This window comes from Vanacampus margaritifer, chromosome 13 (genome assembly GCF_051991255.1).
Source record: "Vanacampus margaritifer isolate UIUO_Vmar chromosome 13, RoL_Vmar_1.0, whole genome shotgun sequence".
Taxonomy (NCBI): domain Eukaryota; kingdom Metazoa; phylum Chordata; class Actinopteri; order Syngnathiformes; family Syngnathidae; genus Vanacampus; species Vanacampus margaritifer.
Window position 1 is genome coordinate 23,461,892 of NC_135444.1, and position 15,382 is coordinate 23,477,273.

At 44.1% G+C, this 15,382-nt stretch overlaps 2 protein-coding genes across 5 annotated transcripts in view; one reads left to right on the plus strand and one right to left on the minus strand.

Moving 5' to 3' along the window:
• The first annotated feature begins 384 nt into the window (after window positions 1–384).
• On the plus strand, window positions 385–2,137 carry zar1 (zygote arrest 1). Its single transcript, XM_077584774.1, has 4 exons — window positions 385–1,151; window positions 1,605–1,697; window positions 1,761–1,835; window positions 1,910–2,137. The coding sequence occupies exons 1-4, from the start codon at window positions 414–416 to the stop codon at window positions 2,051–2,053; spliced, it is 1,050 nt and encodes a 349-aa protein (XP_077440900.1). The 5' UTR covers window positions 385–413; the 3' UTR covers window positions 2,054–2,137.
• A 1,701-nt stretch (window positions 2,138–3,838) lies between these two features.
• fryl (furry homolog, like) overlaps window positions 3,839–15,382 on the minus strand; it is a 73,651-nt gene continuing 62,107 nt past the window's right edge. For 3 of the 4 annotated variants that reach the window (XM_077584772.1, XM_077584771.1, XM_077584770.1), the window contains 9 exons: window positions 12,546–12,961; window positions 9,984–10,191; window positions 9,243–9,392; window positions 9,076–9,174; window positions 8,550–8,618; window positions 7,219–7,236; window positions 5,624–5,734; window positions 5,071–5,264; window positions 3,839–4,222 (listed from right to left, as the gene is read on the minus strand). In XM_077584772.1, the coding sequence (XP_077440898.1) occupies window positions 3,988–4,222; window positions 5,071–5,264; window positions 5,624–5,734; window positions 7,219–7,236; window positions 8,550–8,618; window positions 9,076–9,174; window positions 9,243–9,392; window positions 9,984–10,191; window positions 12,546–12,961 (1,500 nt within the window). In that variant the 3' untranslated portion in view covers window positions 3,839–3,987. The remainder of the gene's footprint in view (window positions 4,223–5,070; window positions 5,265–5,623; window positions 5,735–7,218; window positions 7,237–8,549; window positions 8,619–9,075; window positions 9,175–9,242; window positions 9,393–9,983; window positions 10,192–12,545; window positions 12,962–15,382) is intronic. The other variant, XM_077584773.1, reaches the window with a different exon arrangement.

Genomic DNA, 15,382 nt, shown 5'->3' on the forward strand with positions numbered 1-15,382 from the left:
TTTGAGCCTGTGGTGCCGCTAAGCTAACGAAAGCTAACGGAGGCAATGACATTAGCGCATTCCTTGTGTGTGTGTGGTTGGCAAGAAAACTGAAAGTAAGAAAACTAGGAATAACCTTTCACCGGTAAAATACTTTATTTTATAAAATTATTAAATTTTTCTAAATCATTTTTCAAAAGTCCATTATTGATTGTGAACGTTTTTGACCAAAAAAAAAAAAATAGCACTTGATGGGATTTGGGAACGTCGCCCCACCCAACATGGTCGCCAAGTACGTACGTCCAGGCTGGAGTAGAGGCTACAGAATCAATAAAGTTGTCTGTGATTTGAAAGCTGAACACGCCCCCTTGCCTTTTGGCGGGAACACACCGGCGTTGAATCAGCCCTAATTGGTAATCACACTTGCAATTTAAATGGCGTTACCCGCTCAAGTTTGCTGGTTGAACAGCAGAAAAAAAGGAAAAAGAAACAAAATGGCGTCATACTGTGACGAGCCAGTCGATCGATATTTCTATCCATCATCGTACAACCACAACCCTTACGCGGGGAGATACCGGCCCAGAGAGGCTCCGTGGAAGTACAAAAGTAGTTACCTGCCCCACTATGGCGACGCCTCGGAGGCCTTCAATAACCAGCAGCGAGCCCAGCTCAAGTCCATCCTGTCCCAGGTCAACCCCAAGCTCACGCCGAGACTCCGCAAGGCGAACACCAAGGACGTGGCCGTGCAGGTCAACCCCAAGCGGGACACCTCTGTGCAATGCTCCCTCGGGCCGCGAACCCTCGTCGCCATGAAGCGAGACTTCCGGCGCAAGAAGGCCTCCGAGAGCTCCGAGACGTCCGGTGAAGCGGGAAGCCCCAAGACGGTCGTGCGTTACCCGCGGACGCTGGCGCTCTACTCCCCCGTGGCCTACCGGAACATCACCTGCTTCGTGGCGGACGACAAGGAGGCCAAACGGAGTGAGGAGGTCGAGGTGGCTACCAGAGACGCCGACGACGTTGAAGGGGTGGAGGAGGAGGAGGTGGAAGAGAAGGAAGGCGGGGAGGAGAAGCGGGCCAAGCCGCTCAAGTGTGAAGAGCAGCGGAAGAGCGACGACGCCGAAGCCGCCGTAGAGGACGCAGCTTCAAAGGGGAAAGCCAGAGTTCGCTTCCAGGTTGGCCCTGCACCGTCCAAGTCTTTTTGTTATTTACAAAATAATTTTGAAACAGAACTTTTGCTCACATTGTTTTAAGCGATTGAGAGGTTTGCTAATGCTAATTTACCAATTTGGAACAAACTTCGTAAAAGTATTGTTTTTATTTATTTTTTGACCTTTTTGTAAAATGTTGTGGACTTGGAAAAAAAAAAAAACACCCAGTAGTTTTTACAAAGTCTAAAATTATTTTACTAGTAATTTAAAACGTTTCAACCCGTAATTTACACTACTACACTGATTATTTGACTAGTCTTTGAGGTGAGGGTTCAAAAAGAATGGTGGGCCCCGAGCATATGAAGAGTTTGGCCAACTCTGTTTCAAGCAGGGTAACAAGATGGCGTCCGTTTGTCATGTGACCAGCAGTTGACCAATCACGGCTATGCCTTAAATTTCTTTTGGATTTCGTTTCAGTTTCTGGAGCAGAAGTACGGCTATTACCACTGCAGAGAGTGCAATCTGAGATGGGAGAGTGCCTACGTGTGGTGCGTTCAGGGCACCAACAAGGTGAGGACTTGGAGAAGATCTCAGGTTGTCTGACCCTGACCATCCGCCATTGCTGCCTTCCAGGTTTACTTTAAACAATACTGCAGGAAATGCCAGAAGGAGTTTAACCCGTACCGTGTGGAGGACATCACATGTCATGTAAGCTTACCGGTTTAAAGAAGGAAGAAAAAGCTCGTCTGTCTTGATGAAACGGTCGTCCATCTCGTCCCCAGACTTGCAACAAAGCCCGCTGCTGCTGCGCCTTAACTCAACGCCACGTGGACCCCAAGCGTCCGCACAGGCAGGATTTATGCGGCCGCTGCAAAGGCAAGCGGCTCTCGTGCGACAGCACCTTCAGCTTCAAATACATCATCTGACGACAGCAAGCATTTACTTGCTTGTTTTGGTACTTTGGTTCATGTGTTATGTTCACTATTAAAATATCTCTTGCATTTCTTGGACGTTTCTGTCTTTTGTACATTTACTGGCCTACCTAGATTCTAATGTGTTCCATAAAATTGTATTTTTAGTCCATCGTTTCTCTTGGCTAAATGTGCTTTAAAAAAAAAAAGTTCCAATCAGATTTTAGCAGCTGTTGCCATGTCTATTTAATCTGCCCAGTGCCTCAGTCAACACGCTCGCAAGAACTTTTTTTTTTTTTTTTTTTAAAGACCCACATGGGGAAAAAAAAAACAATAGTAATTTAAAAGGTGAAATTGACCAAATTTGTACATGGTTTGCTTTGAATTTTACTGTACTTTTCTTACCATATTTACTGAGATTTTTAGATCATTCTAAGGTACAACTCAATCTGCGCAAACAAATTATGCAAAAGTCTTGAATGTATTGATTAGATCTTTATTCATCCAGAGAAGGCTGGCATGTGAGTGAACAAAACAAAAAAAAAATGCACCTCTAAAATAAAAGCTCTCCCAGGTCAAGAAAGAATCTTTAAATAATAAACAGCATTCAGAATGTACCAGACAAGCAGTGACCGTCAGGGAAGAAAAGTTCTGCTTGGTTGGCGGACAAACGGGACAAAGTCTCACTCCTTATCTTTGGATTCCGAGGTGGAAAAAAGGAATGTGTGGGGGGAATACGGATGCTACAGTGGAGCCCTCACCTCCTTTTCCCCCTTCTCTCAGCTGTGACGTCACAAAAAAGGCAGCTGCTCCCAAGAGGGGAAAAAAAAAGAGTTTATGAATGACTCATCACATGAGCATGGCGTATTCTGCAGTGCATTAAAGTACGAGGAAGGAGGGCGAAAATACTGCTTTGACACTTTCTAAAATATATACAGAGTAAAATAAGTTACAAGCTGTGTGTGTGTATCTATGCAACACACAGCCTCTAAAGGCAGCTGCTTATTTGGTTAAACGGGCGATTAATATCAATTAAGGACACCTTGACGGGGGGGCAGATATATATTTATATCTCTATAATATATGTTTCTCTTTTTACAACGGACTTCCCTGAGGATTTCCCACAGGTGCTCGCACGTTAAATAACCCAACATTTACAACCGAGGAGGTTAAGCTCTGAATCATAAAAAATACATTTCTCCCCCAAAAATACTGCTTTTCATCTCTTTCAAGCATGCTTTTTTTTTTTTTTTTTTTTTTGCTTACGAACTTATCGATTGGCGTGCAGGGTAGAAAAACTGAAGAAGAAAAAAAAAAAAAAGCATCAAATAAAACCAAAATCGATCATCCCACTGCTTTGCCAGGCACGCCGACGTGTGTGTGACTTATTGCAAACAGAATCTTGCATGAGGTTTTTCTTTTTTTTTTGTGTGTGGGGAAGATACTTGACTCCCCAAAAAAAAAAGTCGGAATTTTGAACTTCGGGCTGAAATTTTGGGATGAACCAAAAAAGTTACTACAACATTTACAGGTAAACTTAAACTGTTCAATGTTTCACAACTTTTTTTGCAAAACTTGAAAAATGAAAATGTCCAAGAATTTCACTTCTGCCTTTCTGTGACTCTTCCAGTATCACCGTCGATGACGCCGATATTCCTGATTTAGTGGCCCACTGATGTTGTTGCAACAGAAGTACCGGAAGCCTCACAGAAAGGCAGACAATTCGACATCTCTTGAAATGCATCGACCCATTCGGGGTTGCAGAGCTTTTTGGGTTCATCCAGAAATGTCAGCCAAAAGGGCCGAACATCCCAAACTTTTCCCGAGGAATGTCTTCGCTCCAAGCGTCCATCCGGCGTGAAGAAGCACAAGTCGTCTCTCATTCCCGCACATCCTTTTGTAGCCCTTTTGTACGGCGAGTCCGCCGCCGCCGCCGCCGCCGCCGCCGCTCACGGTCCTCCCCGTCCTCCGCCGGTGCCGGGAGCTTGCGCCCGACTCAGCGCCTCTCGGATCTGCAGGTTGAGCTCCATGAGGCGCCCGCTGGCCTGGGAGAGGTCGCGGCTGGGGCCCACCACGGCCAGGCAGCCCGTCTGGCCCAGCGTCTGGTGCCGGAAGTAGATGTGCAGCAGCGTCTGCACGGCGTCCTCGCCCTCGCTGCCGAAAATGTCGTTCGGCCACAAGGACCTGCCGCGCGCGCGCACAAAGACGCTTGACGTTATGTTGTAATACAAGAGATGTCAAACTAATCCATTTCTTAATCAGATTAATCACATCTTAGGATTTGGATCATAATTAATCGTTTAACTCTTTGACTGCCAAAAACGTTAAATAACGTTTAGTAAAATCCTATGGAGGAGTGCCAAAGACGTTAAAAGACGTTTGTTTCAAAACAGAGGTGAAACTAACCATTTTCTATTGTTGATTACTGAAAAACGGAATAAGGTAGAAACAAACTTATTTTTTCTGATGAAAGATGAGAGTCCAATCTTTCATTTGGTAGTATGTGTGTTTCCATAGTCCAAACACATAATTTTCTGTGGACCTTGAAAGATCAGTCAAAATGCTTAAATCGGCTGGCACCCACGGCATCCCTTTTCTCAAAACGTCTGGCAGTCAAAGAGTTAATGAGTTAATGCTTTAACTTTGACAGCACTTTTGTATGTGTTGCTGCAAATTTCCATTGATGGCTTTTTACATTATATGTTAGCATTATGCTAGCAGTCTTTCAGACAAACTGACATTGTTGGTATTATTATCCGAACTGTCACTATTGGATATCTTTAGAATCCATGGATCAATTAATCAGATTCATTTCAATTTTGAATTGAAGTGTATTACAATTTTTTCCCCTGGTTACTGTTTATTAACCAGTGATTGGTGTTTATTTCATATTCGAATAGTGATAAAAAAAATGGCTCCAAACGATTACTGGGCTATTAAAATAGTTGTCGATTAATCTTGACAGCTGCAATTCTATCAAAATCCAAACGCATTTCCCTAATGTCTGCGTCATCCAGGTGCTGTCAATCTACCTGAAGACTTTGACTTGCGTGAGCGCCGAGCAGAAGTCTCGCGCTCTCAGCGTCTCCACCAGCGACTGGATGGCCGTCTCGGTGTTGGCGTGGGCGGCGTCCGGCATGCACGCGTCCTCCTGGCCGTCGCCTCCCCTCTCGGCCGCCTTCAGGCAGCCCTCCAGGGCGCTGAGCTCGTCCGACATGTTGGTCACCTGCCGACGGGAGACGGAAAGGCAGATAGACGGGGAACGGCGTGAGCGGAGAACGGAGGATGGCGGCGAGGAGGAGGCAGCAAAATAAACACGCTGATTCAATTTGAACGCCAACGGCAGCCGACCTCCATCAATCCCCATAAGAAATCATTCAATTTCATTCAGTTGCGTAATCCACTTAAAGGTGCATTAAGATGCAGGCCGGATAGCGCAGCGGCAGTCAGCAAGCGGCCTGCGCCGTCGCCTTCAAGCAGTACATTTCCATTAGCTGGGACAGTTTGTTTGTTTTTGTTTTCTCTTCATCTTGCTTTGTCAGATATCGGGAAAGATGCCAGAAACATTGATCGCTGCTGGCTCACCTCGGCCTCCCTCTTGATGGTGTCCACTCTGCTGATGAGCTTGCAGTAGGCTTGGAAGAGCAGCAGCAGCTGAAAGTGCAACTTGTACAGGCGGCGGCACAACTCCAGCTCCTGCGCGCACACACACGGGGGGGGCGAAAGGCAGAACGGTGAGGAAGACGGAAAAAATGGACGAGGAGACGGCGCCGTCCGGATGTCGGGCGAGAGTCTATCGCTAGCAAAATTAGTCGATTAGAAAAAGATCCATCATGGAGTGGTTGTCGGTGTGAAGCAGTCGAGGATGTCGCTAATAACAGGGGTCCTCCATTTGCGACCGTGCCAACGCAAATCAGCGGCTCTGAAAATACGTGCGCGAGCAGCACAAGCAAGGCACGCTTTTAACACTTTGCTCTTTCTGACGTAGAAACTCAAGTTAAATCGTTGGAACGGAAATCCTCAGCTAAATAAAGTACTGACAAAAAAAACGACTGATAAGAATCTAGCAAGACAAGCAAAAATCCAATTAAAAAAAACAGTACAAATCTGACAATAAAAAATAAATAACACAAACTGACAAAAAAAAAATGTCAAAGTCAAAATTACTACAAAAAAACTGATGCAAAAAAAAACAAACAAAGAAAACAAAAATCTCACGAGATTCAAGCAAAAACTGCCCAAAACTGATAGAAGTCTAACAAAAATCTTGCAAAAAGTATAACAAATAATGAAAAAAAAGTCCAAAAAAGGAAAACAGACCTGTCAAAAAAACAGATAAAAATAACACAAAAATATAACAAAATTCAGAGAAAAAAATGATACAAATGTCAAGAGTTATTAGCAAGAAAAACAGACAAAAATATGGCAATGACTAAAGAAATGGAAAAAAATGAGGAAAATAAGTGGGGGAAAAAACACCCAAATTAGAAAAGTCTATCAAAAAAATTGACAAAATCTGGCACAAAATAGATATTAATTTGACATCCCAAAAAAAAAAGGCAAAGCCAAAACAGGCAAGAAACAGATTACAAATCTGAAAATACAAAAATCAGACCAAAATATTTCTAACACTGGAAAATTTTTTAAAAAGGTTACATAAAAATAAAATAAATGATGGCATCAAAAAGATAAACCTAAAAAAATACGTTAAAACTCAAGACATTTACCAAATGTGTGTGTGTGTGTGGGGGGGGGGGGGTGGGCTGCCATTACCTGGAGAAAAAAGTGAAAACAAACAAAAAAAAAAGAACATGTCTGTCCTTCCAAAATGGTGTTATGACGTGTTTCGACGTGTTTCGACGTGTTTCGACGCGTTTCGACGCGTTTCGACGTTAGGTCGTCGCAAACGGAAGCCGACAGCGTCACAAACCGAGGCCCCCTGTTTTCGTCTGGGATCGTATACAAGTCGTTTTGAAAACGGGACGGCGCAACAAACATGCACATTTGAAATCATCAAATCCTCCACCGGGATGCCGGCAGGAAACACAAATCATTTTTTTGCCATCGGGGTGCTAACAACATGATTGGATGAGAGCGTTGCGTGTTATGCGGCTAATCAGGGTAGAAGGAATGCGATGAGGATGGTCGGTGTTGGCCGTGAAAACAGGAGGAGCACTTACTGCCAGACTCGCCATGTGCTAAGCAAGAAGGAGGCCACAAAGACAAGGAGAGAAAGAGAAAACAATTAGTCGCAATTCACGCCACCGTTGAGGCGGGAAAGAAATGCGACAAAAGTTGACAACATCTTATTTGGGCATTTTCACACTCCACGTTAGCATTAAGCTAGCGGACTTGTTAGCTGAATGACGGACACACATTTTTTGGTCATTCATGAACATTGAAGTATGCGTTGCCTTGGAAAACTGAAATAGTTGACAAACGAAACACTTCAACCGCCTTTAGGGAGGAGAAAGCATACAAAACAAAACAGAGTGCTTTAAAGTCAAATCAAGTAAGAAAAAGAGTGAAATTGCTGCGAGTGCCACAACAAACCACACAAGGCGCGTACGTTCCTCAGCAAAGCGCTTGGAAAAAAGAAGTTCAAAAGTTGAAGCTCTTGGATGAATTTATGGACAGGAAACACAATTTGGGAGAAAATAAAAAATAACATCTGCCAACATGCATAAAAAATTTAAAACCGTGTCACAAAAGTTGGACAAAAACAGAAAAAGGTAGGCAACAATCACATGACCACAAAAACTCAATAAATGTTTGACAAAACGATATTTTTGTGTGTGTTAAAAAAGGGACAAAAAAGTGGTTAAATAGCACATCCATTTTTATGTTAATGAAAACTAATGCAAACTTGATCCAAAAAAACGTAGAATTTTTTTTTTTTTTTTAATGGAAAAGTGTTTGTTTTTTTATGCAGAAAATCTGGCCAGTTTATGGCAACAAAATCGGACCAAATAGAACGCCAATAGCTGAAAATTATACTGCAAAATGTACAAACATTTGTTAAAAAAAAAAAGAATCCCAATCTGATAAAAACTTACACAAAAGAAAACTTTAGAGTTGACCAAAAAATCGGGCAAAAAAAGGCTCCGACAAAAAGCATAAATACTAAAACAGTAAAAACACGATTGATGAGAGAGAGATGATAAACGGATAAAAATCTGACTAAACACGAGGAAAAGGGCCAACAACCGCTACGCTTATTTTGTGAATAAGCCTATGTGCGCTTTTATTTAAGAATGTGAACAGTTAACATTTCAATATGGACCTTACAAAAAAAAAAAAAAAAAACGGAAAATTCTGGGTGAGTAAAAAAGCCGCTAATAATAGACGAGAACAAGACGCTTCTGGAATGGAGAAAATCTGCAAACGAGCTTCAATAAAAATGGTGTGGCGGGTTTTGTGCTTTCTAGTGGGAACTTGAGGTTGTACTTTAGACTTGGGGGGGTGGGGGGGGGACTGTTTACTCAACCGCAGAAGGCAGAGGTAAGCCTACCTGCGCTTGTGTGTCGAGCCTCTGGCAGATCTGTTTGTCGCCGAAGGTTTTCCTGCAGTTTTCCAGCCACTAGAAAAGGACGAAGATAAACGAGACGTTGACGACGCTGGACTTTTGACGGCCCGCCGACGTCACAACAGATTCAATCACAAAACCGGACTTATTGAAACAAAGCAGCCGCTTCAAGACAAGCGGCTGGGAATATTTCACCCTGCGGGAAGCGTGCTTTCCTCATTCAATTAACCGCCACGCATGCAATCTCATCTCCCGAGCGCCCCCCCCCCCCCCCCACTCCATCCAGCCGCCCGGCCCCTCCTAACTGATTTAGGAGAGCCACGGGGTTATTTTTAGCCCCTTGCTGCAGCTGATGATGTCACGTGCGCGCTGACGCACTGCTTGAGGCCCATCGCAACGTCGATTTGGACAGACATTTTTTTGGGGGGGGGGGGGGGGGGGGACGGTTCCGAGGCATACCCACAGTGGATGGTCGGAGGGGCGTGGCCCAAGTTTGAAAAACGCCACTCACCAGCTCGGCCGCCTCCCTCTTGGCGTTGTACGTGTCCAGGTGCTCCTGCAGCTCCAGCACGCTGAACTTGAGCGTCTCCAGCAGCCCGCACGACACCAGCTGGGACGCACGTCAACATCCAATCAGAGCACAGCGCCGAGGGACGCGGAAAAGGGCGACGGCCTCACCGTTTCGGCGTCCAGCAGCACGGTGGGGCAGCGCGAGTGCGACGTCATGACCTCCAGCGAGCTGAGGAACTGGTTGCCCATTCGCTGGAGCTTCTCGCCCAGGAAGTGGACCGACGCGTGCGTGATGGCGGCAAATTTCCTCTGAATGCTCTGGAAATGGAGTAAATCAGTCAAAGGTCACTCACTGTACATAAAGTGGTCTGAACTTCCAAATGGTCTCAATTCAATTGAACTCCTTCAATGGCAGCCATTTTCACTTCGCTCTTGGCTGTTTGACTGGATTTGGACTGATTTTGAAAGGCCAACACAATATTGTGTTCTATTGCTTTAAGAAAGATTAAAGTTTCTTCTTTCATCAGGACAAAAAAGTATATTTCTATCGGTTTTCGTTTTGCAATTAGCATTAGAATATAGCAACATTTCATCATTAGCTACAAATCTGATTTTAAACAGTGGGGGGGAAAGAGCTTGTTTGCAACATGGCCCTGGTTGATCTCTTATACTCTGCTGCCACCTGCTGGCCATTTTTGTAATAACTACCACTGCTTCAACCATTCGCTTCAGTTCAGAGGCAGCATTAAAGCCAAACACAAATACGTCTTTGGGACACTTTGGGACATTTAAAATAGAACGTATTTATACGTTTTTGGGAGCAAATGAGTTTACATGTGTTTGACTTGAACAACTTTCCGGATGCATTATAAAAAGCATTAGTCGCAGTGGCTTGCTTGCCCGTTCTACCTGAAAGAGCTGCGAGAAGACGTGGAAGGTGTAGACGGCGGACGATCCGTCGGCGTCCGACAGCATTTGGTTGACGTGGCAACGCCAGGCGTCCTCCTCGTCGTCGTAGGCGACGGGCTGGAACGCAGCCAAGATGGCTGACAGGAAGGGCGACGGGGGCGGTGAGGCCTGGGTCTCGGGGAAGCAGTCTGTTTCACCCTCATCTTGGCTGAAAGGAGTCAATAAGGATAGAAAATAGATCCATTAAGATCGTGTTATGCCCTCGCATGTGGGTAAGGAGAGCCAGAGTCGTCAATGCATATATTACAGAACAGAGAAACACAAACACAAAATGAGAGCACTTGCAAGGAGCTGCTGTAGGCCGCAACTCACATTTTTTTCTAGTACGCCAAAACAAACAAACATAAAAGCATGTTGTCTGAGGCCCCGCCCCCTGGCATCACACCGGCCCCCGTTTCAAAAGGACTGCTGTAAGTTGATTGATCTTTAATTGTTCAGTATCTATCAAATTGTGACTTCTTGTCAAATATACAACTGTCAAAAATAATCGATTAATCGACTAGTAATCGATTATCAAATTAATTGACTAATGATTAATTTCAGCATATCAACAGTAATTGTTGACTGATTTCTGTCGTCTGATTGACTGACTGCAGAAATGAGATTGACTGATTATCTTCTGTGTTTCATCAAAATAAGACATTTGCAAATATCTGTTTTTGACAGCACTAGTCCTGTGAGTCAAGTGAGGAAAAAAAAAAAAAAAAGCACCACTGTATGACGTAAATGAAGTTCAGAGCAAAATAAAGATGGAACAGAAGGTAGCGTCCTCGCACTTCATGTATTTCTTGTCCCATTTTTCTTTGTCGGTGTATAATGAGATTCGTCCTCACGTCAAATGAGTGCCTTGTCTCAATAAATGTCGCATGTAAACAAACGCTAGTCCACTTCATGATGGATTTGCTGCAGTGCTCCAGCACAACAACACGAGCTATTAGCCACTTAGCATCGCACATTTCTCTCCCTCTCTCGTTCCGTTTTCTCACGCACGCACGCACACACACACACACACACGCATGTATATCCAGTACTCACAGGCCCGTGGGACCAAAGAGCCTGAAGAAGCAGACGGAATACAAGTATCTGAAGCCGGCACTGCCGAGCAGCGCCGCCGACACCGTCTCCGTCCTCATCCCCGCTCGCTCTCTCGCTCTCCTTCTCTCTCTCTCTCTCTCTCTCGTAGCACTAGCGCAGTGCAGACAGCCTCCGCATATTGGCGGCCTGGCAGCAGCGAGGGGGGGTACGTGATGGCGGCGGGGGGGATGATTCGAACAGTCGGGCAGAAATCCTCACAGATGGCCGTATGCTCAACTGTTCAGTGCCCCCCCCCCCCGCTGTCAACGCACAATGACTCAGAGTGCCCCCCCACCTGAGCCGCATGACGGTCAATCATGCGCGGTTTACGCGACACATGTCTCGTGATGCCGACGGGCCGCTGGCGCCTTCCCGTTGCTCGCCGGCCGGCATCAATTCCGACCCAGCGTCCTCCAGCCAGAATTGGCCCACCTTGAGGGGGCCCACGTCATCCAGGCCCACCTGGGTGGGAGCCGCGCCAGAGGAAAGATTAAGCGGCACGCCAAAGTGTTGAGGCGGGGCCAAAACAATGATGTTAAAAGCGGCGGAACCTCGACTGCAGCCAATCATGTCAAAAAACGGTTTCCCCGTCGATGACACGGGACAACTGGCACGGCAAAAATTGGATGCATTTTAATTTTGCATTGAAGTGTATTACAAAAGCATTTTTCCCCCTGATTACTGTTTATTAACCAGTGATTGGTGTTTATTTCATACTTTGTATTTGTATAGTGATTAAAAAAAAAAAAAGGGGGGGGATTGATGTTGTACTATGTTACTGATTCGGTCATGGTTCTCCAAAGTAAAAGATTTGGACAATTATAAATACAAAAATGGCTCCAAATGATTACTTGATTATTAATATAGTTGATTAATAATCAATTACTTGATTATTTTTGACAGCTCTACTGGTGTCCCTCAGGAAAAAAAACATGTCAGGTCAAAATCTAGAGCTGTCAAAATTAAATCGACAAGTAATCGATTATCAAATTAATCGACAACTATTTTAATAATCAAGTAATTGATTGGAGCCATTTTTTTATGAAAAATTGTCCAGATCCTGTGATTTCAGCATATGAGCAGTAATTGTTCACTGATTTCTGTAGTCCTTGATGAAAAAAAGACTGATTATTTTCTGTTAAAACAAAATAAGACATTTGCAAACATCCGTTTTTACTTTAGAAACCAATGATCGAACTTGTAACATCGTCAATATCATATAAAGTATGAAATAAACATCAATCACAGGTTAATAAACAGTAATCAGGGAAATAAATGCTTTTGTAATACATTTGAATGCAAAATGAAAATGAATCAGATTAGTCGATTAATCGGATGAATAATCGATAGATTAATAGATTCTAGAAATATTTGATCATAATAATAATAATAAAATAATATCAACATCCCAAATCTCAATCCACTCACCTGGACATGCCGGAGTAGTCGGCCTCCTCCTCCTCGCAACGTTCGTCCAGCTCCTTCAGGGCCTGAGTCACATCCTCCTCCCACACAGAGCCACAGGTGCTGTCCGGATCCGGGTCCGGGTCCGGGTCCAAGTCCGGGTAGAGGTCCGGCTTCGTCTCCGCTTCGGCCGAAGGGTACAGAGGCAGGGCCGTCTGGGGTTCCTCCTCACAGAGGGACCCCGGCGGAGTGTCTGTGGCCGGCGGAGGAGGGGGGGCCGGGTCCAGGTCCTCCTGAGGCTCCGGGGTCTCCCGGGGGTCCTGCGCCTGCTCGCACAGGTCCGGCCGATCGGGGGGCAGAGGGGGGGCGCTGCCGAAGCCCGTATCCTCGCTGACGCTGCTGCTCAGCTCGTCGGCCGCCGTCGACACGCCGACGCCGTCCTGCAATGTCAGCACATCGTAAATCACTGGGCAAATTGACACCCAACCTTCGTTAAGGCCTTTACTTAAGAAATGGCAACATCTCAATGAGCCAAGTGGGACCTTAAAGTAGCCATTTTTACTTCCTTCGTACGCTAACATCTCCCACGGGAAGCCCAGGAAAACGAGAAGGGCTCAATAAACATGAGGCAACGTGAATCCATCTTGGAAACGCCATTAGAAATTGCACCCGGGTGCCAATAAAGCACATGAGGAAACGACCGGAGGGGGAAAGAGAGATGAATGACGTCGCCTTTGAGTGATTTAGCCTCATCCTTACATCCAGTTTTGGAGACAGAGTGTGCTGGAGGCCGTTCTTTGGGACATCCCTCAAACATGCAGATCGTCTCGAGCAGGTGTTTGCTAGGCTTTCCTTCACAGTCGACACTCACAAAAGTAGCATGCAAGAAAATCGGACCAGAGACCAGATTCCAACCTCAACCTCAGACCTGTGAGGCAGACACGCTAACCACTAGGCCACTGTACTCTCCTGACTTACGACGGTGATAAATAATGCAACAGCTTATTTACATTCCATAGCAGCGAACAATCTTCGAAATGACGGCACACGAATCCAAATAATCAAATGAAAGCACTTGTTTGAAAAGTTTTTGTTTTTTTGGGGTCGTCATCTAATGCATGCGAGGCCAGCGTGGCAGACGGCCAGCACATCAGGGAGGAGAGACGGATGGACGGATGGACGGACGGGCTGCTATATTACGGAAAGCTTTTAGAAAGTGGCCGTCCGCAAGGGAACGAGCAGAGTATTGATGGTTTTTATCCGGGGGGCTCATTACGCTAAGAGCTGCGGCTGCGATGTCCTTGCGGTGACATCCAAAACTGTGACTCAATTGGAAGAAAGAAAAAAAAGAAAAAAAAGTGGAGTATGCATCCGGGAACACCCGCTCTCGTCATTCATTCACACACATTTTATGCGCAGGAAAAGGAGATTCCTCACATGGATTAAATACAATTGACATCATTTTTGGACAAAATGGAACTTACGAAAAGTACATTTTTAATTCCTTGTTATTTGCTGCCTTGAATCATACTTTTTTCAACGTTTTAGTGGGTTTGACGTTAGTTTTCAACCAAATTACATGATTTATTAATTATTGGACAATGGAGCAATTTCATGTAATTTCCCATAAGAGGCGTTTAATGGCTTACTGCACTTCAACTGAGAAAATCAATGACACAATCTTTATTTTCAAAACGTGGAGAACAATTTGAATTCAGTACGTGGTTGCTCCCACAGCTGGCTGAGGAAAGGCTTTAATGCTGATCATTTGAGGGGGAAAACGGGAAAAATATATAAATAACATAGAAAAATTAGGACCGTCAATATTAGTGCTTTCATTTTGAGTTCATTTACTTTCCACTATTTTTGTAATGCAAAATGAATGGCCGCCCCTGCACTGGGGGAACTCACGTCACAAGTACAGCAGACACGTACGTCCACGTCAAAATTTTGCAGTAATAAATGGAATGCATACACTTGTGGAGACTGGTCTTACAAATGCAACTCTGCCATCTAGTGGCAGAAAAATCACCTCAACACAAGTCAATATCACACTTTTTTTCTTAACTAAATTTCATGAATTATTATGAAATTACTTAACGACTCAAAGTTGCAGCCATATTTCTATTAGTTTTCTTCCTCACTTTTATTTAACGAGAGTATGATTTTTTTTATTGTACATTTAGAACATATAAAATTTGTGATTAATCGTGCATTAACTATTGAAGTCGTGTGATTAATTACGATTAAAAAATGTAATCGCCTGACACTCCTGATAAAAATGTAATTATTTTTAGATTGTTTTACAAGCTGCACTTTGTGCAAAAACAACAACTGGAATTTGAAGGGTTAGAATGAATGTTATTTTATACTAATGGAGCATTTTGACACAAACTGAGAATACAATAATTTTATTAATAAAATAAATAATTGTTGCTTTTTTAAAAAAAAAAAAAAATTTTAATTTTATTATTATTTCTATTTATTATTATTATTATTTATTTTATTTTGACCTGATCTAGAGTAATGAGTAATCTACTACACAAGGCCTTTATCTGGCCATTCTAAAAACTCTCCTAAAAAATGTGAAACGTGGTCAAGACTATGCAAGAAAGGTCAGAAACACAAAAACACATTCATGTACTCGTTAGCATCATGCTTAGCACATGTGACGATTTCCAAGCAGTGAATGGCAAGTGTTTGTTAGCAAGTGAGTGGACTCAAGCCCACGTGTCATACTCACACATGCGTTCCGTGGCGGTTACGGCGGCGGCGTCCAGTTCACAAGTGTTTAAATGGGAGGATTTCTTTTTTGTTTTTTTTCTTTTTAGTAGATATTGGGGGTGAGCAGTTACAGCTGA